This window comes from Lactuca sativa, chromosome 5 (assembly GCF_002870075.4).
Source record: "Lactuca sativa cultivar Salinas chromosome 5, Lsat_Salinas_v11, whole genome shotgun sequence".
NCBI lineage: Eukaryota > Viridiplantae > Streptophyta > Magnoliopsida > Asterales > Asteraceae > Lactuca > Lactuca sativa.
In genome coordinates, this window is record NC_056627.2 from 200,038,926 (window position 1) to 200,066,373 (window position 27,448).

The 27,448-nt window shown below is 36.7% G+C and overlaps 1 protein-coding gene across 2 annotated transcripts; it reads right to left on the bottom strand.

The window, feature by feature from the left end:
* Positions 1–23,082: 23,082 nt before the first annotated feature.
* Positions 23,083–26,914, bottom strand: LOC111880551 (uncharacterized). Of its 2 annotated transcripts, none has more exons than XM_023876973.3 (2): positions 25,609–26,914; positions 23,083–23,373 (listed from the first exon to the last, which is right to left on the bottom strand). In XM_023876973.3, exons 1-2 carry the CDS (start codon positions 26,682–26,684, stop codon positions 23,367–23,369), a joined length of 1,083 nt encoding a protein of 360 aa, XP_023732741.1. In that variant the 5' UTR covers positions 26,685–26,914; the 3' UTR covers positions 23,083–23,366. The 2 variants fall into 2 exon arrangements, with proteins under 2 accessions (XP_023732741.1, XP_023732740.1); XM_023876972.3 differs by having other exon boundaries at positions 23,083–23,336; positions 25,609–26,800.
* Positions 26,915–27,448: the final 534 nt, after the last annotated feature.

Below are 27,448 nucleotides of genomic sequence, written 5' to 3' on the forward strand. Positions count from 1 at the left end.
ACATGTGGCACAGGCTGGATAATCTCAGAGTGATGGATTTGGCCCTATTGCGCAACTCTTTTTTTGACTCTAACTGTTCTAGGTTTGAGTCTGTTACTCGAAGGATTATCTGATCTCTGTTGCATGTGGCTATATTCATAAGGTAGCTTGTTGACATTACTGGGAATCATTCAATAGCTGAGGACTGGGTGGGTTGGGAACCTAGGGGAGCCTAGGAGGTGCTTCGGTGGATATCATGATGTTGTTTAGTGGATATTTGGTGCATTAGTGGAGTAGGTGACTTAGAGGGTTCGTGAGGATTGCTAAGGAAAGTATGGATAGGTGTGGAATGTAGTATTTGGCCCGTACTACTGAAAGCACATAATCCATACTTGAATCAATGAGAATCTTGGAGAATATAAGAAGCTTATGGGAAGGAGAATTCTTGGTTATGCTTGGACCGTGGGAATAGCTGTGATTCAGAATGAGGATGAGTATGTATTGTTGGATTAGTGTCTAAGTCCATAACTATAATTGGTATGTATTTGATGTGACATCTCCATTTTCACGGACAGAAAAGACCGATTTTGTTTATGATTTGTTTAAAAATCAGAGTAACATTTTAAATAAAAGTATGCGGAATTTGTCCCAAAACAAAATATGATAAAGATTTATCAAAAGCATTTCCATAGAAATGTCTTTCATTAAAAAGACTTGGGATGTCATGTTCAATACAGATCATAAGCATAAACAATACAACATAGGCCTTACTACATTATTCCGTATTTATAGGCCTAAAATCCTTTAATCTCTCATCCCAAGACATCACATCTATGCTCATGCACCACTACCTGTAATACAAGAAACTGAGTGGGTCAGGTTTGGGAGCCTGGTGAGCACATAGGGTTTTCAACCCACAATAAATAAGTTTATTAACTTTATCAAACCAAACAAACCCGATTACCCGTTCCCGTTATCCTCACTTTATGTCCTAAAACATCTAACACAAGGGACCTAGTCTAAGGACTATCATCGGGATGGACACTACTGCTAAGGGGATTCCTCAGCAATAAATTTCCTTAAGGCAACCATGTGGGGGATGGAGTACACCTGGTGAGCACCCAGTTCAAATAAACACCTACAAGTTGCGAGCCTGCTAGTGTTCCACTGGACTGTCTAGAATAGTCCGTGGTCGTCATCTATACTCCGCCAGATGACTGGATAATCAATAACATCTATAACAAGGCCTCTTATTATTTTATTTTATCACACAACAACTATTACATCTACCCATGTTTTACCCAACACATTTTGTAGATATAAAATACATATACAGTTTAAGTCATTTAAAAACGTGTATAAAATCGTTCATCCAGCATAGATAACAAGTATACAGATAATATGCACACACAACACGTAATTTATATAAAATACTTCATATCTATGTGTAAGCTGAAAGTAACTAGGCACTCACCTGAAAAGGTGGTGATTCTGCCTTTAAACAACGCTTCGTTATCTCAAAACAATTATCCCTCGATAAAACCTAGTATCAGTACCACTAGGGTTTAGTATTGCGTTAACCGCGACTAATTAATAGTCTAGCTATTATTATTATTATTATTATTATTATTATTATTATTATTATTATTATTATTATTATTATATAAGTGGTAAATATACTCAATATAACTCATAATAATAGCCCAAATAATTATTTTAAGGACCTAATAACATTACTATAATTATTTAAAAGTTATATTAAAAATTTCGTAGGCGTAGCTCACTTACAGCGGGTTTTTCTCAAAACCGGGCTTCGCTGGAGCCGCGTTTCCGAGCCGAAAGGCTCTTTTCTCAGGACTCCGGGAGCCTCGGGGCTTCCATCGGATGCTAGGGTGTTTACCTAGACTTTAGGGGGGCTTAGAGAGCTTAGAGAGAGTGTAGAGAGAGAAAGAAGTGGGGAAAGGTGTGAGAAATGAGAGAACCCGACACTTCTATTTATAGGGTGAAATCCTGATGGACTTGCCGAGTCGGTTCACGGACTCGCCGATTCGGTGCCATGTGTCATCACCTGATGGCTTTCCTTAGGGAGAAAGCCTTGGCCCATATTCAGCCACGTCACCGCTTTTGCAACAGCACCCTGCCGACTTCTAAACCCCGTAACTTTCGCATACGAGCTCCGTTTTTGACGTCCTTTTTTTCCATGCGTAGGTAAAAACAAGATCTACAACTTTCATTTAGACTCCGTCGGCTAATTCTCGACCGATCTTAAATTTAACAGTAGGAGGAGTTTAGACTGCTAAATGACCGCGAAGAATTCGTAACTCCTTCATACGGACTCCATTTTCGTCTATCTTTTTACCGTTGAGTTCCTATTAATAAGATCTTCAACTCTCATTTAGGTCGCATATGCCAAAAACTGCTCGAACTAAAATTCGAGTTTCGGGCTATACACTATTAAGTCGAAACTTTGAAAAATCATAACTTCCTCATACGAAGTCAGATTTGGGCGTTCTTTTTTTGTATGTTCTTGGTTTAATGTATACTATGACTTTCGTTTAGAACGCTAAGGCTAAATCTCTTTGTACCTTAAATTCACTATTTACGTTTCCCAGTATTGTGGCGGTTCCTTCGCGAAACTTCGACGGGTCATAACTTCTTCGTTATAACTCGGATTTCGGCGTTCTTTATATCCTCGGAATCCTTGTTTCGACCACTACAACTTTATGTAAAGATATCGAGCTTATCTCCCACTTTAATTTGACGCTTATTTTTATCGTTTATTAATTATACATTTATAATTAAGTATTAAGCACACAAATACACATAATTCACATAATACTCAAATATTTCATCTTTATTACTTCAAAAATAGTTCCAATAGTTGACTTAGACTATTAAATTGTCTAAAAATGCTTAGCCCCAAAACCCGGGCATTACATTTCTCTCCCCCTTACGATGATTCTGTCCCGGAATCATGCATCAAGTTTTGGAATTTATAACGTTTCCCTCATGAATACTTTAATTCCAAATTAAACCCTTAGAATTTTAAAATTTAATATTCAACCCTTATAGTTTATAGTATTATAAATATATATATATATATATATATATATATATATATATATATATATATATATATATATATATATAAGAACAAAGTCAGTCTTACCGTTAGTAGGCCTCATTCACGAAGCCGGTCTATAAGGTTACTGCCTATAAAATGGCAGTTTAATGGGTGTCTACTCTCACCCACCGCTTCCTTGACTGGTGGAGGGTCATTAGCCGAAACGGTAGGACAAGGACTATAATTCTCCCTTCATTATAAGTATAATGATAAATATAAAGTAACTAAACCTTTTATAAATTCCTAATCTTAGTTACTTTAGGAAAATGTGAATTTGGTGCTAACCCATGAAATTAAACTTTGCACTTTGCTTAAGTCGTTAGTGGGGCGTGTGTAGTTAACCGGCACACTAACCTGGATTTAACAAGGTAGGCAAAGGGTAATTTAATGTTTATCATAGGATCGGTGGAGCACATGTGGTTAACCGGCACATCAATTAAGTGATAAATATTAGGGGTACCAAGTATATTTGCATGGTTATTCACACCTTGCTTTGTGATCCTCGGCATCCTAGTAACAAAATTTGAGAGGGCACAATCGAGATTGAAACATGCTATTAAATAGTTCAATGAATCTCAAAAGATCTAGGAGTTTCAAATCCAATTAAAACCTAATAAATTATTTCGGTTTTCATGGTGGAAATTGGTGAACCGTCATTTGCTTACCTTCAAATATTCTATAGCTTGGATTACAGCATCCCTTTTCCAAGTTATAAAATATTGTATTGGGTCCTAGCCTTAATATTTCATATTGGATGTTATATTAAAGGACTTAAATCAACTGAATTGAATATCTCCCATATTAGATGTCTGGTTTAGACATCTATAATCTTCCCAAATCTCTTGGAACAAGCTTTCTTAATGAAGATGATGTCTCGTGGTTGGCTCATGAAAATCATACTTCTCTTCCTCCACCTCCTCTAATTATTCTCCATACCCCACAAGTTCTTGAATAGTTCAAGGTCACTCAAGCCCTATTGGCAAGCAAAGTCTGTGTGTGCTCACATCTTGGAGATAAAGTCACATATTGACAAGACGGGAGAGTTGGGTGTCAAAGTCTTAAGAAATTTGGTTGTTCAAGCACTTTCTAAGTCACATAGTGAGTTCCTTTGGGACTACTATGTAATAGACTAGGGCATGACCCTTAATGATCTTATCTATTTGCTTGGTATTGCTAAATCAACAATGATTTGGAGCTCTGGTAAAGTAAATTTGATTAGTAGATCAACTTCCCAAACTACCATAGATATTGAAAATTGGTAACATTGGATATCCAGAAAAGCTTTCTCTTCCCAATGAAAAGGGATCGGCCATAGTCAACTCGGTTGACCAAATGGTAAAGAGAAAGGAAAATCTTAGATAGTCCAGTGTACCATTCCCAAAGGGTCCATATGGTTCTATTGCCAAAGGAGGGGGCATTGGTTGTGAAGCTACCCTAACTACCTGAAAGATCTGAGAGAAGGTCTAGTCAAAAAGTTTGATTCTGTTTCAGGTAAGTCCACTATCTAACTTAATTAAGTTCCTATTTGGAGATTCATAATACATTTTGATGTATGGCAGGATCAAGTAAAGGGAATGAAACTTAAAGAAAGAGTATGTTGAATCTGATCGCGAAGATGGATTTCAATCGCATGGTCTGAAGATCGGATTCTTGAGCTACTACTTAGGAGTTATGATAGATTGCTAGAAAATATGTAATAGCATAGTTTTTCATTTAAAGCTGCATTGTAAGGAAAAAAATTTAGCATTTATAAAATAAATAAATTTTTTATTTATTTTATATCTCCTTGCAATGGCATTTATTAAAAATTGATATTTGTATGTTTCTAGCAATATTGGAAATATGAATTTGCTTCTTTCTTTTGTGGTAGTGTCTAAATTTACCAAATAAGGAAAGATTCTCATCACCCAAGTTTTCAATTTGACCGTAACTTGGAATCATGAAAGTTGTATAGTATGATGAATGAGAACTTTTAGCTTTGGAAAAATAAGACTAATTCCTTGTTCACCTGTATATGTGAGTCAAGTGAAGGACTAAGGGATCGAGTACACATTCTTGTGCACTGATCAAGTCCACCACAAAAGATCGATAAGACTATTCGTCATGATTTACTAAAGTTTAGTAAATATGGTTATAATTACAAGTTTAAGTATAATTCTGAAACATTGGAAAAGTTTCAATGTATGGCAGAATGAATGAGAAGAATCAAATTTGGCAGAAAGATAAAAGTTTCTCAAATCTGAAAAGAGCGGAGAGTACTTTAGTATCATGTTTTATGATCATCTTAATGATTGTGAGACCATATCACAATTCATCCTCTAGGGACATCTTAGTGCATTCTTATGGCTAATAAGAGGAGTCATGAATTATTGAAATGGTTAAATCAAGAAGGTGATACATACTTCGTTCCAAAACAAGTCTTAGAGTCATACTCCAAGATTGTAATTTGACTCACACATCGTCTTAAAGAAGGTTTATTAACACTTGTCAAATGTCAGAGTAAAATGTGTCCTACTCTTGTACATTTGAAATTGGTAAGTTGTGGTGTTTTGGATAAAACAAAGACTAACTAAGGCCAATTGTGTGAAGTGTTTGTCTTGATAAAGAATCCGCACTATCTCTTGAATATTTGGCAAAAGAGTCTTATATGTCAAGAGGACAGTGAGAGTCTTAAAGATCTTGAAAAAATTTCAAGATCTAATCAAGAATAAAAGCTGTAGTTTCTCACTAGCTCACGACTTGAGGTTTATAACCTATCATGTTGACATATTCCTATTTTTGTGCCCATTCTAGTTAAAGTTGGTTTTGCATATGAGTTTTTAGAGTTCTCAATTTGTTGCATAACAACTTGGAAGCAATGGCAGGCCCTTGTGCTACCAGGTGGCAAGAAATTAAGAATAAACAAGTTTAGTCCATGTGAGTTTGGATTTGTCACTAACCTTGCCTTGTGATTATGGTTATGAAAAATTTACATGGATAGGAACATATACATTATAGAAATCTAAGTGTCATAAGGTTTCTCTCCGATTCATGAAAATGGTGGTGAGGAAATGCTTTCACTAAGTAGATTTTAAGTAAATAGCAATTGTGATATTTTCATTCTCAAAGTCGTTAGTGGAGCGTGTGTGGTTAACCGGAACACTAGCATGGACTTGTTAGAAATGGAAAAGGTCTAAGAAATTGAGACTATGATTACGACATCCCTTTTCATAGTTCTGGAAATTATTTAGACACACATGAGAGCTATCTAAGGAAAGGTGTATGATTTTGATAAAGTTTTATCAAAGCATCTCGTATCAGAAATCTGAACTTTGGTAACAAAGTCAATAAAGTATTGATTTCTAGAAGCCCAGCTGATTTCTGAGTACATGTCAAAGCTTGTGGGAGCATGTGTTATGCTAATAATCATCATGTTACTGGGAGAATGATAATTATAATAAGTGTTGCAAGTTAGCAATGTTAATTATAGAAAACAAAAGTTTCAATTGGGAAAAATTGTTTTGCTATAATTAAGGGAGAGGAAATTATACTTCATTTCAATTCTAAAAGTTTAGATTGAGATTTTAATCATCTTTAGTCAAGCATATATATATATATATATATATATATATATATATATATATATATATATATATATATATATATATATATGTGTGTGTGTGTGTGTGTGTGAATTTTATGTTGGAATGGCTCAACTTAAGGAAAATTATATATATATATATATATATATATATATATATATATATATATATATATTGTGTTCTCAAAATTCGATGATGATTACGGCATCCCTCTTCATAGTCGAATTTTGAGAACACAATATATATATATATATATATATATATATATATATATATATATATATATATATATATATATATATATACACACACACATAATTTTCCTTAAGTTGAGCCATTCCAACATGTATGGGGAAGCCAGGGTTGGATCCGGCTTCGGTGGTGAGCTAGTTAGTTGAAGGACTGCCAGGATTTTGAGTTCGCCTTGGATCTCTTGTATCAGGCGGCAAGGATTGATTTTGCGATCTATTGCACTTTCAGGATTAGAGACTATGTATTGGGGCCAGTTTGTAGCCCGGTTTAGGGCAGAGATTGCTTCAGCTACTGTAGTTCAGCCGTAGACGACTGAGCTGGTGAGTGTGCCAGGGTGCGAGACCCTAAATGATATGATTTCTAGAGCTCGAGAGTAGGGACTGATTTGGAGCACATTCGGAAGAGGGGACCAGATCAGGTCTATATATTGGAGGGTCCCGGAAATGACCCAATATTTTGGATCAGCTTTCGAGAGGGCAGCAGGGCCGGATACAGTGCAGCACGAGCGGGAAATCATACGATGGAGTTATCGCACCAGGACTAAGGGTCGCTACAAGCATAGCCGAATTTATCGCGTCAGCAGGTGAAATTACGAGTGTGTACTCGATTTAGGTTATGTCTGATCCAATGGATCGATGGTGAGGTTTTGCACCGTTGTGATGAGGCAAGAGTGTTGTGAGACTGCGGGGTAGCTCATAGCATTTGTTGATCCTTAGGCAGGGGTAAGATGGTAGTAAATTTGTATTTTCCTTCATAATTCTTTGGTGAAAGGGCACCTTAAGGAGGGTGATTAGATCATCCAACTGGTTAAGAATACAAGAGTATTCTTCAAGATTTCCAAAGCCAAGTGGTCATTGTGTTGGGGAAACTATGGGGCGTTTGTGTTGTCGGCACAGGATTTGGGCGGGTCATGCATATTGATGAAAATGGATCAAAGATCCATAAGGCATAAGAATTGAAAGAGCATCGTCGAGTCCAAGTGGGGGAGAAACAAGTGGCTGTTTAGGCTTAGGTTGTGTTGATGGGAGTTTAGGATACTCCCAATCGCCAGTTGACATCACCTTGATTATGCATAGTAAGCAATGGGAATCCATAGGTGTGACCCAAACTGCTGATGGGATAAAGGATTTGGCTCGAGAGGTGTGACGATGTGATAGGAGAGTGTGGAAAGGCCATGAGTGATAAACTTGATTGGAGGGAAGTAATGATAGGCAGCGATAGGTTCGTAGCATTCATCGGTCTTAGCCAGACTATTTTTGTGATGGTCTCAGGCACGAAAGGGAGATTAGCTTGTGCTTTGGGAATGCCGGCCAGGGTCGTCAGGTATTATTCTCTGTTTTGGGATTGAGGATCTTCGGTGTTCGTGGGCGAGCTTAGGTATTTATGGAAATTCGGGATAGAACTAGTAGAGAGCATAGGGACAAGAGTTTGGATCTTGAGTTGTAGGATCATGTGGATGAGTAGTGCATGTAACATTAGGGCTACGACAGGGTAGCCTGGATATTTGATCTCTTGGGAACCTGGTGGTTGGACCAGATGCGAGACAGGTAGTCTCGGGGATTGACTTAAGGGTAGTTATTTATCGGTCAAATAAGGGACGTCGGGAAGTTGTGGTGCATTATGCAAATCCAGATTCAGGGATCTCGGGGTAGGAGCGGAGTATCGATTTGGTTTTGGATAAAGATCCTAAATCAGAGTTTAAAGGGAGCTACATAACGATTTGGTTTTGATGGTAGTTTAAGCTATTATGATGTGTATCGGGTGGCTCTATCCATAATAAAGCCACGACATGTTGGAATCAGGAAACGATAGATCGAAGGAGACCGGGTATGATGTAAGGCTACAGTTGTCCCGGTCGCATTCACCTTCTTGCGTTGGATTTAGTGGCGACAGGTTGCCATCCTATCATGATCAGATGGATCACATAGATTGAAGGAGGCACAAGTGGCGGTATGGATAAGGCAGTTATTGTTAGACGATGTACCCTTCGAAGGTCGAATAGGACTGCTGCGTGTGATTTTGGCTCAGCAATCAGGTAAGTGTCCGGTTTTTGCAAACCGTTAGCAGACAAGTTGGGACTAGGGAGGTCCTGGATATTTTTCAGGAAAACAACTATGTGACAACAAGAAGGGTTGGAACGAATTCAGTAATTTGAGGCTCGTGTGTGGAATTGCTTGTTATTCGGTAGCCACAGTATACCAGTGATTTTGTTCTTTTGTAAGCCTCAAGGTATTACTGGTGAAAAGTATTCTGTTTAGGCTAGTTTTCTTATGGAATAAATTCAATGATGGTTTGTGTGGGCAGTTGTCGGGAAGCTAGGTCAATTTGAAGTTTCGAGTTACAGAAAGACATAGGTGGATTTATTCTAGAAGGTTTCAAGATTCGTTCCTTTTCGGGTTGGTAAGTCCTTTTAGGGTTGGTATCAGGTTGCATTGGGATGGCTGTAGTTATTCTAGATTGTGGAGGTATGGACCAGATTGTTGGATGTGCTGGGAAGGTAAGGACGGATTTCGAGGACGAAATCTAATTCAAGTGGGGGAGAGTTATAACATCCTGTTCCAAATTGATTCCTAGTCTGAGGTTGTGGTCCGAAGATAGATCATCAAAAGGATTACAGCTTTTGAAAAAGGTAAGATCTAGGCCCATGTGACAACCCGAAGTTCGTTCCGTCGTTGTAACCCGTTCCATCTTAAAAATTCGTCGTCTTGAATTGTTTCCGTTTCATTTCTAAATTAAGTCGTTAATTTTGAGTTTTCTATTATGACTTAATGGTTTTCCAAACACGTTAGAAGCTCATGAAAACGCCCCAAATTATTATTTGGAAAAATTTTAGTTTTATTCCGTCGAGTTATAAAACAATTAAATCGGGTGCGACCAAAAGCCTCTCTTAACATCAGTACCAGGTAGAATTCCACCGTGTCCCAAACTTTAAGCATATATAAAGTTGAGAGAGCCTCATTTGAAGCCTTTTTCACTCTCTCTACTCTCTCTCTACTTTCTCTCTCTAGAACTCAAAATTGAGCCAAAATCATCCAAATCAAGCTCCAAATCATCAAGGTAACTATCCTAGCTCCTAGTATAACACCGTTAGCCTTCAAATTCGTGAGTTGTATGAGAAATAGGACCATAAACATGTGTTTATGGTCCTTGAACCTCCTTAGGCCGTGAACACATGTAATGGGTGGTTTTGAGCCATAAAACCCTTCCAAACCTCATTTGGAGCCTAGATATGACCTAAGGACTTATTTGCATGAACTTAGAACAACTTGAACTCTTCATTTATGGTATGAACATGAGCTTACGGCCCAAGCATATGCTTGGACCGTAAACACCAATTCATGGGGAGTAAACTCCTTTTAAGGTGTTAAAATGACACTTACATACCTTATAAGCCTTAGAATGAAATCTAGAAGCAACCTCAATCAAGTTAAGGACCTTAAACATGCTAAAACTACTCCCATAGGAGCTTACGGCCATAAACCCCCCCAAGAATGGGTTCTTAGGTCGTAAACTCCTAAAACTTAGTCAAATGGTACCTTAAACTCATCTTGAGGCTTGTATTATGACATAGAAACACTTGTAATGACCTAGGACCACCAAAACAACAAAGGAAGGTGTGTGGGGGAGTTTATGGCCGTAAAATATTATGTTTACTACCGTAAACTCCATTAAATGGTCCATATGTGAGTTTAATTCCTTCCTATGCCCTAGATTTGATCATGGCCAATGTTCCCAAGTGAAATAAGACCATTTAGCATCATAGAACACCCCACCATGAGTTTACGGCCGTAAAATCATGGGGAGAGGGTCATTAGGGCTGTAAACCCTCTTATGAGTTTACTCTTGAAGAGTAAACTCCATATCCAAGTCATATACGTCCATAGATGTCACCCGAGTCACTCCAAACACTTGTAATGAAGTGTTTTCGCGTCTTGGAGTGTATAATCCTATCTAAATTGTAGTTCAAATCCTAATTAGATACAAATGTGTAACTTTTCATATTACATAGGAACCTCACACGCGTTCAAGCCCCGAACTAACGTTTAGCATCCAATCAGGCACATTCTTCAATCGGTGAGTTCATACCCCTACGCCTTTTCCGTGTTTTTCAATGTTTTCAGGGGGGAATACAAGCAAAATAATAAATGTTTTCAAAACATAAAACTGATGTATTTTCTATAAATATTTGGCTAACTTTTAGATATCTTTACCCCTTATGTATTATGCGGAGCATAAGAGATGTTTATTTGAATATAAATACATGGATTTCAGTAAAGAAAACAATCAAATCAATTAAATTATTATGGGGATAATTTGGGATCTTTAGTTCTTGTTTTACGAGCACATATTTATGTAAAATAAATAAATAAACTATGTCGGATTCAGTTTATCTCTGTTTCATTTAGAGTATATTGCCAGATAATTTCATTGTATTAAACTGTTTATACTGTATTATGTTTCAAAGCGATTAGTATGTTTGATAACGTCTGAGAACACCGTGAATAATTTGATACTAGCTTGTGCGATTCGTCATTATTAAACCCTTTGGGTTATCAGTAAATCCTCCCCGAAAGTGTAACCGGAGTCTCCAAGAGGGAGAGCATGGAATTTATGAATAGATCTATTCGGGACTGATAATCCAACACCTAAACTGCTAGCTACAGTTAGGCGGGCACGCCTGGGGTGAAAAATTCTGGAAATCGTCCGACGTCTGACGAACGTCAAGGAGGTCTCGGTGTCGTATTAGCATGGTTACCCGACTCACAATATGTATTAATATAAGTTTATTCACGGATTTTATTTTCATATCTATCTTTGATCTATAGAAATTATATCTAGTACTGGATGGTATTCCCAGTGGTTTTGAATCTATATCTTCTCTAACCTATGGTTTTACTGGATGGTATTCCCAGTGGTTTTGAATCTATATCTTCTCTAATCTATGGTTTTACTGGATGGTATTCCTAGTGATTTTAAATCTATATCTTCTATTAATTTATAGTTTTACTGGATGGTATTCCTAGTGGATTTTTCAAATATATAGTTTTACGTATTAAACTATACACTGTTATTTAACGGAAATTCAGAACTTTAACTAAACTTTACTTTTAGGAAAATAAGGGTTTTTCCTGGGATAACTGAACTGTTCTTAACTAAACCGAGTAACTAAGCGGATAACTCAACTATACTTATAATAAATATGGGATTTTCTTGGATAAAAAACTTTTTAGAAAAAACAAAGGAAAACATGATCTTTTCACATAAACAAACATCTTATGAACTCACCAGCTTTATGCTGATTTTTAAACTGCTTGTATTCTCAAGTTCTCCTTAGACAGTTATTCCGCTTTCTTTTGCAGAAGACGGAGCGTATGGAAGTCTCGTCTTACTTTTGTTTAGACTAATGTATCTATAAAACTTGTATTACTTTACTTTCAAACAAATGTAATGAATCTATGTAATGTAATGTTTCGTGTTAATATGATTACTATGTACATTGGTTGTGATACTTTACATGACGTCCTCCGCCCCGGAACGTTTCCGCCTTCGGTTTCGGGGTGTGACAGATTGGTATCAGAGCTCTTGTTTATAGTGAACTAGTATACCTAACCTTACATGGTTTAAGACTATAAACACTAAGGGGCCTAAGTTCTCTGAACTAAAAGTATACCTTAAAATATAAGTATTTTCAAAAGTATACAAGTATAACTAACCGTCGAGATTCGTAACTATAAGTAGAACAAAACATAAGTAAATGGGTGTTGCACGTTGCAGTTAAACCTGGGCAGTTATGTAGTCGTGTCTAGGGTCAATATAGCATGATCAACTATATTCATTCTAGACACGGCCAACATGTGCTTGGGAGTGACTATGGTCTCCAGCATGCCTAAAACTTACTCAATAACCAAACAACGAGCCATCGTCGTAACAAAGCGTGAAATACTATGGGAGTATTTCTAGATCCAACTTCGTTGTAGAAAATCCTTATTCAAGCATTGCCCCTCGATTATTCTTTTAGAAATAATATATCTGTCTTGATAATTCATTCCTACTTTATCGCTTAATAGAATTCTATGTCTATCATAAAGAGATATCCCTTGTTTCATATCTCTTGACTTAATCCAAAGGATTTACTATCCTCTTTTTCCTAATCATTTAGATCAAAATGTCTCCAAAGAAAGGACCCAGTTCAAGGAACAACAACCCTCCGTCACCACCTCCTTCTCAATTCGACCCTGTGATGTTCCACTTGGCTGTTTCTGCCGCAGTGATGGCTACAATGAAGCTATTGTACCCTGACAGGTTCGATGGACCAGGATATAAGCCCTACCCCAAAAACCATGAAAATGTTCGGGAGCATCAGAATGAGCGTAATGAGAGTAATAAGGTTATCTAGAAAAAGTGAAAGGGTCAGAGTTCACAAGGACCCTCCAAAAGGCATGAATCTGTGGCAGTTCAAGCTGCCACTACTCCTGTTGCTGTGTCTAGAGCTCAAGCGCCTACCACTAGGTATGCGGGTAACCTCCCTTGGTGCAACAAATGCAAATATCACCATTATACCCCTGGCCCGTGCCTCGAGAGGATCTGCATCAACTGTGGCAAGAAGGGCCACCTTACTCGAAGCTGCAGAGCACCAGCTCAACTAATCAGTAAAGCTTCCGGATCAAGTACCAATCATGCCTGTTATGGTTGTGGAGAAACCGTACATTTCAAACGAAACTGCCCAAAAGCAGTAACCACCAACCACGCCAACAACGCTGGGATGGCTCTGGCTATAAAGCCGGAAGAGGCAACCGCTGATCCCACCACCGTCACGGGTACGTTTCTTCTCGATAATTCTTATGCGCGCATCCTTTTCGAACCTAGTGTCAAGGAAGTTTTATTAGTCATTCATTCAAATATCTTCATAAACATAGTCCTCGTCTAATAACCGAAACATTTACCGTTGAGATGGTTAAGGTGAGAATGAGTGCACTAACGAATTATTCCTAAACTGTACCCTTACCTTGAGTAATCATTCTTTCCTCATTAACCTAATGTTAGTTTCAATAAGGAACTTTAATGTTATCATTGGCATGTATCGGTTGAATCCCAATCATGCTGATACCCTTGGTATTGAAAAGGCCATCCGTCCTAATCTCCTCTCTAGTCAAACCCTCATGATCTACGACAATAAATTCGGTTCCAACCTTCGTATCAGTTCGTGCATCTAAAACTCAAAACTTTTCCCGAAAGGAATGTCATGTATTCCTAGTCCATGTAACCATCGAGAAACAGGAAGTTGCATCCCCGAAGTCTGCAATTCTTCCTGATGTCTTTTCCGAAGAGCTCCCAGAAATTCCTCCCGAACGCCAAGTAGAGTTACGGATCAATCTAATTTCTGGAACGAACCCTATAGCCAAATCTCCGTATCGATAGGCTCCATCAGAAATACAGGAGTTATCCAGTCGACTTAATGAATTGACCGTCAAAACCGATATCCTCTTTCACGAATAAATGACTTCTTTGATCAAATTCAGGGAACCAGCTACTCCTCGAAGACAGAACTTAGGTCAAGACATCATCAACTATGAGTTCACGAGGATAATGTTTCCAAGACAGTATTCAGGACTCGATATGATCACTAAGAGTTCGTATTGATACCCCCTTTGGTCTAACCATTTTCTTTGGTCACGTAGTAAGTGAAGAAGGTACGATACCTTTTGAAATGCGCAAAACTTAACCCGAGTAACATAGGACCTTTCGAAATCCTCATTAGGATCGATCCCATATCCTACAAACTCCGATTATTCTCAGAACTTAACAGCATCCATCCGGTATTCCACGTCTCTGTCCTTAAGAAGTGCCTATTCGATGAAACCCTAGTAATTCCTTCGATGAGACCGAAATCAATGAAATTCTGAACCTCATGAGAGAACCAATCGAAACCATAGATCAAAAGATTAAACGTACGAAACAAAGTCGTATCCTGATAAGTGAAGGAACCAAATTCACTTGGGAGCGTGAAGATTCGATAGAACAGAAGTATCCGTATTCTCTTGCCAAATCCACGAGTCACATCTAAAGTTTGAATTACGGGACGAAATTCCCTCTAACGGGGGGGATAATGTGACAACCCAAAGTTCGTTCCGTCATTAAAAATTCGTCGTCTTGAATTGTTTCCGTTTCATTTCTAAATTAAGTCGTTAATTTTGAGTTTGCTATTATGACTTAATGGTTGTCCAAACACGTTAGAAACTCATGAAAATGCCCTAAATTATTATTTGGAAAAATTTTAGTTTGATTCCGTTGAGTTATAAAACAATTAAATCGGGTGCGACCAAAAGCCTCACTTAACATCAGTATCGGGTAGAATTTCACTGTGTCCCAAACTTTAAGCATATATAAAGTTGAGAGAGCCTCATTTGAAGCCTTTTTCACACTCTCTCTACTCTCTCTACTTTCTCTCTCTAGAACTCGAAATTGAGCCAAAATCATCCAAATCAAGCTCCAAATCATCAAGGTAACTATCCTAGCTCCTAGTATAACACCTTTAGCCTTCAAATTCGTGAGTTGTATGAGAAATAGGACCATAAACATGTGTTTACGGTCCTGGAACCTCCTTAGGTCGTGAACACATGTAATGGGTGGTTTTGAGCCATAAAACCCTTCCAAACCTCATTTGGAGCCTAGATATGACCTAAGGACTTATTTGCATGAACTTAGAACAACTTGAACTCTTCATTTATGGTATGAACATGAGCTTACGGCCCAAGCATATGCTTGGACCGTAAACACCAATTCATGGGGAGTAAACTCCTTTTAAGGTGTTAAAATGACAATTACCCACCTTATAAGCCTTAGAATGAATTCTAGAAGAAACCTCAATCAAGTTAAGGACCTTAAACATGCTAAAACTACTCCCATAGGAGCTTACGTCCATAAACCCCCCCCCCCCCCCACGAATGGGTTCTTAGGTCATAAACTCCTAAAACTTAGTCAACTAGTACCTTAAACTCATCCCAAGGCTTGTATTATGACTTAGAAACACTTGTAATGACCTAGGACCACCAAAACATCAAAGGAAGGTGTGTGGGGGAGTTTATGGCCGTAAAATCTTATGTTTACTACCGTAAACTCCATTAAATGGTCCATATGTGAGTTTAATTCCTTCCTATGCCCTAGATTTGATCATGGCCAATGTTCCCAAGTGAAATAAGACCATTTAGCATCATAGAACACCCCACCATGAGTTTACGGCCGTAAAATCATGGGGAGAGTGTCATTAGGGCCGTAAACCCTCTTATGAGTTTACTCTTGAAGAGTAAACTCCATATCCAAGTCATATACGTCCATAAATGTCACCCGAGTCACTCCAAACACTTGTAATGAAGTGTTTTCGCGTCTTGGAGTGTATAATCCTATCTAAATTGTAGTTCAAATCCTAATTAGATACAAATGTGTATCTTTTCATACTACATAGGAACCTCACACGCGTTCAAGCCCCAAACTAACATTTATCATCCAATCAGGCACATTCTTGAATCGGTGAGTTCATACCCCTACGCCTTTTCCGTGTTTTTCAATGTTTTCAGGGGGGGGGGGGGATACAAGCAAAATAATAAATGTTTTCAAAACATAAAACTGATGTATTTTCTATAAATATCTGGCTAACTTTTAGATATCTTTACCCCTTATGTATTATGCGGAGCATAAGAGATGTTTATTTGAATACAAATACATGGATTTCAATAAAGAAAACAATCAAATCAATTAAATTATTATGGGGATAATTTGGGATCTTTAGTTCTTGTTTTACGAGCACATATTTATGTAAAATAAATAAATAAACTATGTCTGATTCAGTTTATCTCTGTTTCATTTAGAGTATATTGCCAGATAATTTCATTGTATTAAACTGTTTATACTGTATTATGTTTCAAAGCGATTAGTATGTTTGATAACGTCTGAGAACACCATGAATAATTTGATACTAGCTTGTGAGATTCGTCATTATTAAACCCTTTGGGTTATCAGTAAATCCTCCCCGAAAGTGTAACCGGAGTCTCCAGGAGGGAGAGCATGGAATTTGTGAATAGATCTATTCGAGACTGACAATCCCACACCTAAACTGCTAGCTACAGTTAGGCGGGCACGCCTGGGGTGACAAATTCTGGAAATCGTCCGATGTCTGACGAACGTCAAGGAGGTCTCGGTGTCGTATTAGCATGGTTACCCGACTCACAATATGTATTAATATAAGTTTATTCACGGATTTTATTTTCATATCTATCTTTGATCTATAGAAATTATATCTAGTACTGGATGGTATTCCCAGTGGTTTTGAATCTATATCTTCTCTAATCTATGGTTTTACTGGATGGTATTCCCAGTGGTTTTGAATCTATATCTTCTCTAATCTATGGTTTTACTGGATGGTATTCCCAGTGATTTTAAATTTATATCTTCTATTAATTTATAGTTTTACTGGATGGTATTCCAAGTGGATTTTTCAAATATATAGTTTTACGTATTAAACTATACACTATTATTTAACGGAAATTCAGAACTTTAACTAAACTTTACTTTTAGGAAAATAAGGGTTTTTTCTGGGATAACTGAACTGTTCTTAACTAAACCGAGTAACTAAGCGGATAAATCAACTATACTTATAAGAAAATATGGGATTTTCTTGGATAACAAACTTTTTAGAAAAACCAAAGGAAAACATGATCTTTTCACATAAACAAACAGCTTATGAACTCACCAGCTTTATGCTGATTTTTAAACTGCTTGTATTCTCAGGTTCTCCTTAGACAGGTATTCCGCGTTCTTTTGCAGAAGACGGAGCGTATGGAAGTCTCGTCTTACTTTTGTTTAGACTAATGTATCTATAAAACTTGTATTACTTTACTTTCAAACAAATGTAATGAATCTATGTAATGTAATGTTTCGTGTTACTATGCTTACTATGTACATTGGTTGTGATACTTTACATGACGTCCTCCGCCCCGGAACGTTTCCGCCTTCGGTTTCGGGGTGTGACAGCCCATTTGGGTGCGGGTGATGTATTAGAAGGGATCTAGGTGTTCGGTTCGTATTTTGGAGCGTAGGGGTATTTCGGTAAAGTGTCAGTTCGGGTTTTTGTGGAAAATGGATTCTCGTTCGGAAGGTCTTAAAAAAGATTTGAGTTGTTAGAAGTGTAGGGATTCTCGTTACCTTTCCATTGAAATAAGGATCGTTGGGGATGTACTAGTGAAAAAGGAAGTACGTTGGGAGTACCTTGGAGTATGTTGGGCGTTCTAACCAGGATGGTTGCGGATGTTCTTTGGAGTATGTTGGGCGTACACTAGTCAGATCAGAACCCTTTTTAGGGTCTTGGACCCTATTTAATCTCCTTATCTTATAACCTAACCCTAATATCTTCAACCTCCACCCTATAAAACCCTAGAAATCGTCATATATCATTCATGGTGACATTTTGAGCTTATGGAGTCCATTTTTGGGATGTTTGGCCCATTTTCAAGAAGATGGAACTTGTTGCAAAGATGGGTATCAAGGAGGAGCTTAAGGATCTGGCTTTTAGGATTCATTCTCAGCTTGATGAAGGCATAAAGCTTTGAACTTGATCATTCATCTCTTAGATCTACCATTTTTGAGTTTTGGTTACTTTTTGGTCCAAAGGATGAAACTTTATGGTTCAAATCCGATTCTTAGACTTAGGGTTGCCACTCTCAATGTTACTGAGTCCCGAAGGTAGAAAGTTGCCATCTTGGAGGTCTAAATGGGTTCATGCATGAGTTAAGACCATTTTCATGGAAGTAGATTATCATTTTTGGAGTTTGAGCTTATGTGGGACATGCAAAATCACCAAGTCCGTGACTTTATGGATTTAGACATTAGGAGGAACTCAGATCTATGGTTTGGACTTATATCTAAAGGAATTAAGTGCTTAATAGCCATTGTGCATGAATAACTTGTACGCTACGCGTACTGACCAACCCTAGTACGCTAAGCGTACTGAAGGGGTATGTTGAGCGTATGCACTTAGAAGGATTTTTGGCTTCATGTAGGCTGTAAGCCTTTCTGGGCCTTCACCAATTTTGGCCTTGGACTTGGGTTGGATTGGTGGACCAATTTATCTATTTTGGGCCATGGTTGATATGGCTGGGTCTTCTTGGGCCATATGGCCCATTTAGATAGTTTTGGATATAGACTTTAGGCCCGTTAGTAAGGAGAGACTTTTGGGCCATTGTGAAAGGTTTTGGGCTAAGAAGGTGTTTGGACCTTGGGTTGGGGTTTAATAAGGAGTATGGGCCCAATTTGGAAAATTGGGCCATTAATGAGCCTTTATGGATTTTATGGTTTCAGACTTTGTGTTTTTGGGCCCTGTTGGGCCATCAGGCTTTGGGGTTGATATTTAGTTGTGGACTATTAGGTTTGGGCCTAATTTGGAAAATTAGGCCATTAGTGGATTAATTGGCCTTTGGGGCCTTTCAGATTATAGCTTCGGCCAAAGTTTTGGTCAAGGAATAGAATAGGGGTATAATGGTCTTTTACCCCGGGTATGAAGTTATAGTTATGGATTAGAACCTAATTACTAATAAGGTATATTGATTGATAGTGACAGCTCAGGAAGCTGGTGGGGCAGCAGCTAAGGATGTCATTCGGGAAGCTTTTGCATTCGAGGTGAGTCTTCTCAACATACCAATGGGTCTAAGGCACCAAGGCCGACCCATGTTATGTTATGTGGTACACTAGCTGTAGTAGAGATATGTAGTATGATAGTTAGCTTTATGCTAAGTGGTATGCTAGTAATTATATAATATGTGATATGCTAGTTGTCTTTATGATACTTGCATTGAAGACCCCGGGGGGATCCCGTGGCATTGGATGTAAGACCATGTGGGGTAGCCCATGGAATTTTTTTGGTAAAGACCGTGTGGGGTAGCCCATGACATTGGATGTAAGACCATGTGGGGTAGCCCATGGCATTCCTAGGTAAAGACCATGTGAAGTAGCTCATGACACGAAGGTGTAAGACCCTGGGGAAGCCTATGCATCCTTACAGGTTTATGTATGCATGAATTATATGGTTTATGTAGATTTTATAGCTAATAAGGATTATGTGATTATGTGGATTGTGTGTGGTGTATGGTATGGGGAACTCACTAAGCTTCATGCTTACAGTTTTGTTTATTGTTTCAGGTATCATCAGTTTGGAAAGAAAGGGCCCAGCTTGATCGCAATGCATATACCCATGTTTTCCGTAATGAATGATTTGGGATGAAATCTGTTAAATGTTTTAACTAACGATGTTTTGGAATGTTTGGAATAAATGTTATCTATGTTTTGGCTATATTAAAAATGAATTTTTTACCCTTGATTTTTGGGTCGTTACAGTACGCAGTAGGAATGTGATTAATCACATAAGTGGTGATATGAACAGCTTCTCCCAAAAACATATTGGGAACTTGAGTAGAAATCAACAAGGATCTTGTAGTTTCTAGGAGATGTCAATGTTTTCTTTCCGCATCATCATTCTGCTGAGGGGTGTCTGTAAAAGATGACTGATGCACAATGCCATCAAATGCCAATAATTGTTTAAAATCATTGGAGGTAATTCCCATCACAAATCACACCCAAAACATTTTATGGCAGCAGAGTGTTGAGTCTTGACAAGAGATCTGAAGTCACTATATATGATGAAAAAGTCAGACATGTGCTTCATAAAATAAACCCACGTATAATGAGTGTAATCATCAATGAACGAAACATAATATTTAGCTTCCGATTTTAGACGTGATCAGAGATTGACCCCACACATCAGAATGCACGGTATTAAAGGGAGCTACATAACGAGTGCCACTTTTCTTAAACGGTAAAACAGAAAAATTTTCTAGTTTACAACCACAACAATAAGAAATATCATTAATTTTTAAAGAACCTAACAGAAAAGTGGGAACCAAAAACTGTAAAACGTGACGCTGGCACATATCTCAAACGAAAATGCCAATGATAAAAAAAACAGACGACAAAGGGTTTAAACGAAAAGATGACAAATTTACACTAGATGCAGCAACATCAATAACATGTAGCTGCTCCAAAACATAAATCTCCCCAAGTCCACAACCTATCCTAATCACCCTCCGAGACCGATTGTCCGGTACATAGCAGAATGAATCGGAAAAAAAAGAATCGACAACTAGACTTGCACAACTAACTGACCAATGCAAAATTCGAAGCAAATATGATAATGCAATACACATATGTTAAAGATATATAAGGAGTGACAATAGAAATAACACCCTCTACTAACATAGGTGTAACATTAGCAGACATAATAGAAATAGGTGTACAAGATGATAACGAAGCAAAAGATGAAAATATGGTGACATGTGATGAGATGCGCCAGAATCCAATATCCACAATGATGAAGGAATACATGAAGTGTTGGATGCAGATAGACCTAAATGAGACATGGAAACTGACATGGAAGTTGGATTGGCAACAATGAACTGGTCAAAAATTTAGGGACCCAAGGCTGATGGTGGTGTACAATCTGTTTTATTCTCAACTGAAAGTGCAACAACAACATACTGTGGTGGCCTATAAGATGGAAATGAGGGGCATGACTAAGACTGTCCAGAAGACTTGTTTTGCTGTGAAGACTGAGACTATGCATGTGATCTCATTTGCTGTTGTAGTTGATATCCCTTGCTTATCAGCAAAGGACAATTTGCCTTCCAATGGTGCTTCTTCTTACAGAAAGCACACTCATCAAATGCAACTTTGGGACAATTTTGGTTTGAAGACTAAGATCGTTGTGGAATAGCAAATACATCAGGAGTGGCTATCTTGGGACCTTTGTGAGCATGGGACTTGATATGAGTTTCTTCAACAATCTACTCGTTAACAACTCAATCAACAGTAGTAAGAGGTGTGTGATGAAAGGTTTATCCACGGAAGCCTTCAAAATCTGAGCATAATGCCATCAAGAACTGAACCAAATGTTGCTATTCCATTTTATCAATATAAGGATTAAAAGCCTTCAACACATCAGGTTCTGTTAGAGGCAACTAATCCCACAAATCCAATATAGTTGCATAAAATTTCTTGAACATTGAGATTGTTCTGTTAAAGGGCTCAAATATCAAACTCTAATTGATACTGTTTTGCAAAGTTAGACTGAGTATACAACCTAGCCAAGTGATCTCAAACCTCCTTTGTTGTGTCATACTTTGTCAACTGAGTACCAATAGACTGGGTAACAAAATTATTAATCCAAGTAATGATCTTGGAGTTATCAGTCACTCATGAATCTAGTAAGCTTGCATAATTAGCAGCTTTCTCATCAGTTGGCTTATTCTTTACACCTATAACAATCCCACACATAGTCTTGCCTCGCAAGAAATTTTTCATAACATAACTCTAATAGGCATAGTTTTTTCCATCAAGTTTGATACTAATGGACTGAAGGGAATCATCTCTCGGGACCATTTTTTATATCAGTCAAATGAGAATAACCAAACCAACAGTAAATACGAGTTGCATCAACAACAACCAAGATCTCAAAATCAACAAAATCAACAGATGAAACAAAACCCTCCAAATCGACGAAATGAACAAATCAAATGGAATGGAATAAAGAAACGAGCAAAAAACCCATCAACGTGGATTTCGATCCATGCAACTTCATACCTGCTACAGCTTGCCCCCAAAAACGAAAACACGGATGATCAAACCTAACTCTGATACCATGTAAACTAATAAGAAATGAGAAATTACAAGACAGAATATATAGACTAGCTAATTAAGAGTTTTTAGCTAATGGGCAAACATAAAACCCAATATAAAATAAAGTTCAAAATCTTATTAGCCTAACAATATGCTAGACACTAGAAATCTGATTTGGACATGATAACTAAAAAACATTTAACCCGATGGGTGAAAAACCAATAAAGATCGAAGTACGTCGATTATATTGTTTCAAACTCTTTTTGGTTGCAAACCAATTTTGGGGATAATGTTTTTCAAGTTCACATTAAAACCGTTCCTTTTAGAAAAGATTGGACCGGTAAAAATCGATTTTACACACCTCTACATAAAACATATTTACTTTTTAGATAATTTTGTTTGTTTGACATCTTTGAGATAGAATATAACTTAAATTAACTGTTTCATAGTAAATAGATCAAAACTAACACGTATAATAATGTGTCTTTATGATTTTTCTCCATATGACATTCTGCAGACTTATTACACGACAAAGAGAGGAAAACGTTGCATGAAATAGAACAAGAAGCTTAAAAATGTTACAAAAATACATCCACAAATTGATTACTTGAAAAAAAAAATCAATCTTGTTTTAGGTTAGCCATTCCCCTTCATCCATTCCGTCAATTTCACCAATGTCCATGCTGCATACATAAATAACCAAAAAAACCTTTTTATACCCTAATCAAGTAAACAATAAAAATTATCTTGTTAGATCAATAGAACAGTAAGTACAATGGTTAGAAATATAGTCACTCACTTCATAGCTAGTTTAAATAATATGAACCGAATCGAATTTTCATAAAACTGCCAATTCTACTATGCAAATAATAATAGAAGGTTTGAATCCTTATTTTTTAAAAAGATATTTCATATTTTTCCTAATCTATGCAACAAAATAGATTTTCAAACTAAATATGAAACCACGTTTTATTGTAGTACTAAAAAAAATATAACATTATAATAATTATGTGTTTCTAACAATGTTTTATTTTTTTTTAGAGAAATTAAATATCTTTCTACCTTTTATTCCTACAAATCTTTCTACCCATTTAAATAATGACATGTGTCATATTATTATCCTAAAATATCTTTAAATTTCATTAAATGAACATTAAATGTTACACATGTCACCATTTAATTGGTAGGGTGATATGTAGGAACAAAGATAAGAGGATATTTATTATTTTTTTTTTCTTTTTTTTATCAACCCATGCATCGAGTTTCCATTTAATTATACCAATTCATGCAATAATGTTTTACCTTTTTACCAATTAATGTAACAATGTTTACTATTTATTAAGCAACTAGTTGTGAGACCTTTGTATTAGATTGATTAATTTAAGAAAAAAATTGAAATATAAAAATCTAAATATTTGAAAACTTTGTATTTATAAAAAAATAAGAAAAATAATGAATTATTAAAATTAAAATGTATTTTTATCTTTTAAATTTAAATAAATAATTTAAATAAACAAACAAAAGAAACTAATAAACTTTAATTTTGAAAATTTGAAATTAGAAAGTAAGTACATTAATAAAATTGATATCCATTTGTTAGTACATTTATTGTTATTATTATATTAAAATATTATATGAAATTTAATAAAATAAGAAAACTCATAAAATGACATATGAAAAAAAAATAATTCCAAATAACCACAAAATGACATTTGGCTAAATGAGAATGTGACATGTGACAAAAAAAACTTTATTTATTAGAATAGTTGCTTCCGGATGTTATTAGTTTATATAAGTGGTTTCATCTTTTTACCAATTTATGTTATGTTTAACATTTTTACCAATTTATAAAAAAAACTAACAAATTTTACTAATTTCTGCAACAAAGTTTAATTTTTTTTAAATAATTTATGCAAAATGTTCAAACTTTTTTACCAATTGTGCAACGTTCCACTTTTTCACCAACTTATGCGACAACGTTCCACCTTTTTATCAACTTATGCAACAATGTTAAATCCTTTTACATCGAATGAAACTAACACAAAATAGATTAATCAGTTTACAAGTAAAGTATTGTAGATTTTTATACTAAAACTGAAACATGGTGAAAAAAAACATAAGGGAGTGAGGACTTAGGGTGCAAACGAGCCAATATATTTGTACGCTACTTAATATCGACTTGTTAAAAGCTTGACTCGAGGTCGATCTTAAACGAGCATGAGCCAAGCCTGAGCTTAATATAAGGCTTGTTTATTAAACGAGCTCGGGCTCGAGCCTGTGTTACATAGCTTGGTTAGGCCCGCGAGCCTAAACGAACCTACATATATATAATAAAAAATTTATTTTTATATTTATATATTAAAATAAATAAGTATATAATTAAATAAGTATACGAGCTGAGCACGAGTCTATATAATTCTTAACGAGCCAAGCCCGAGCCTGGTTCAGGCTCAGGCTTGGCTCGGTTCGTTTGATCGCTGAGATAGGGTAGGGTAGGATAGAGTAGGGTAGGGTAGGGTAAGGATGGATCAGACACTGTAAGTTTTAACATTTGGCGTATGCAACAAGAAGATTGCAAAATAAATTATAAGTCAAGGAGCAAATTAAATAAAAAGTCATGGAAGATTTTACAGAATTTGAAAATGAGATTTATAAAAGTGACTCAGAAGGCAGACTGGTAAGAAACATGGTGGTGGGGACCTTTTGTGGCCTCCACTGCCATAATTTAAAAGTCTCACCCTGCCACTATTCAGAGATGACTGCAGAAGCCCCTTATTACTACTTAATATGACCAAGAACCCAACAAAATGAACATTAAAAACAATGTAATAAATAACTAATTTAAATAAAAAAAGAATTCCTAGGAACAGAAAACATCTCCAGCTTCATAAAGATTGAATCTTTATATAATCTTTCAGAAATAATAATAATAATAATAAAGAATTAGAATCTTACCAAGATAAAGCAGGATCTTGCAAGTAATCATCAGAAAAATGATCATGGAAGTGTTGCTCATTTGCATTTATCAACCACGGTGGGAATTCGATAATTTGATCAAACGGATTAAACCCATGAAAATCATCTTTTTGGGTATCAACTTTTGTTTCCTCTTGTCCAATTTCCATGGTTTTCAAGAACTTGAACCATCGTGCTGACATCATCAAATTCACAGTATCATTCCATTCCATTTGGTGTTGCTCTCCTAACGACTTAATCTCCTCGAGTTCCTCATCATCCATGGCATGATGTAGGCCGCCAGCTACCACCTCCTCCGGCATGCCAGCTGCTGTTTCACCGGCGGAAATGGCGGCAGATGAGGAAGTAGATGAAGATGAAGATGAAGAAGAAGAAGAAGAAGAAGAAGATGATGATGATGATGATGATGATGATGATAATGACGATGAAGAGGGATATATTGATAATGGATGCTGGTAAAGGTTTGCGTCTAAGTTTTTAAAATCTTGAAAATTGAGATTTAATCCTAATGTTTGATTAGGAAGTGGGAAATTTAGATTTTCTTGATATAGTGGCGGCAGAGGAGGAGGAGCAATTGTAGGTATAGCCCAGTAATGAGGAACGGAGGCGGCGACGGTAGTGGCAGTGGCGGTGGCGGTGGCGGTGGTGGTGGCGGTGGCGGCTTCTTGTTGTTTCATGGAAGCTCTATGAAACTTAAGGGCAGTGACAATTTCTCTCCTGGCTTCAGCCATATTTAGAAGGCGTTCTTGATAAGGTCTTGTGGTGTGTTGCCTCCTCCTAACTTGTTTCTTGATTTGTGGTGGTGGAGGTGGTGGTTGTGGTGGTGGTGATTCTTGTTTCATATTGAGATGATCACCGAAGGATTCGCCATTCATATTTACGATTCCGCCATCGAAGGGATCTTTGGGCCTTGTAGAGGTCAAGTGTTTGACTAGGCTACGTATGTAAGCACCAGAGAGATGAGGCTCCTCTTTAACCTTATCAACTTTGTCTTTTTCCATTGATACCCCTACTCTGTTAATCCTCCCTTGCTTTGAAGACGATCTACCCTTCATTCTTTTCCTCCCCCTTCTATACCCTTTTCGTCCTTACAGAAGAGATTGGGAAAATTTTGGTTTCCTTTTGTGTAAGCAAAAGTAATACTTACACTTACAGAGGTCACCAGGTCTCTTGAATGTTATAAATAGCTGCCCATCAGTCTATTTTTTTCATTTTTCTTTTTCTTTTTATTTTTTAATTCTGTTTTCCGCAAATTTTCTGCAATTTTTTTAGAAAAGCATGTGCAGTGTGAAAGTTTCAATTCCAATATTGAAAATAGATTCAAGTGTGGAAAATAGATTGGACTTATTAGATTATGATCATATAGGGTTGTGAGTTGAGTGAATTTGATTTACATGTCACAATGTTTTTTTGAACATTATGGGCTATGGTTGCAAAAATAATAGTCTTGTGTAGAAACTAGTAAGGTCATCCTTTCCATTTTTTATTTTTTGAAAAAACAACACTAAATATTTTGGATTTTTTCCTATTTTGGCAAACAACTAGGTTCTTACGTTTTTGTCTTTTAAAATAAAATAAAATATGCCCTTCCTTTCAAATAGTATTTACAGTACTACCATGAAGGTGCAACAAGAGCTTTCACTCTTTCATCATTCAACACATGTACATAGTTAAATCCTATCTCTTCCAAACAAAGAAGAAACTAGAAGAACAACAGTAAACCCAAGAATTTGAATAAAATTTTGGTCAAAGAATTGTATAAATAAAGACCAGAATTTCTTCTTTTTATCAATGTCTGACTTCGATGAATTATAAGGGT

What these genes read in the sequence shown, in the direction of transcription:
- LOC111880551 (XM_023876972.3), bottom strand. Translation starts at nt 26,684, where the DNA reads ATGAAGGGTAGATCGTCTTCAAAGCAAGGGAGGATTAACAGAGTAGGG. An exon ending in CAAGATCCTGCTTTATCTTG is followed by an intron (nt 23,337 to 25,608) that starts GTAAGATTCTAA and finishes TTATGTATGCAG; the next exon opens with CATGGACATTGGTGAAATTG.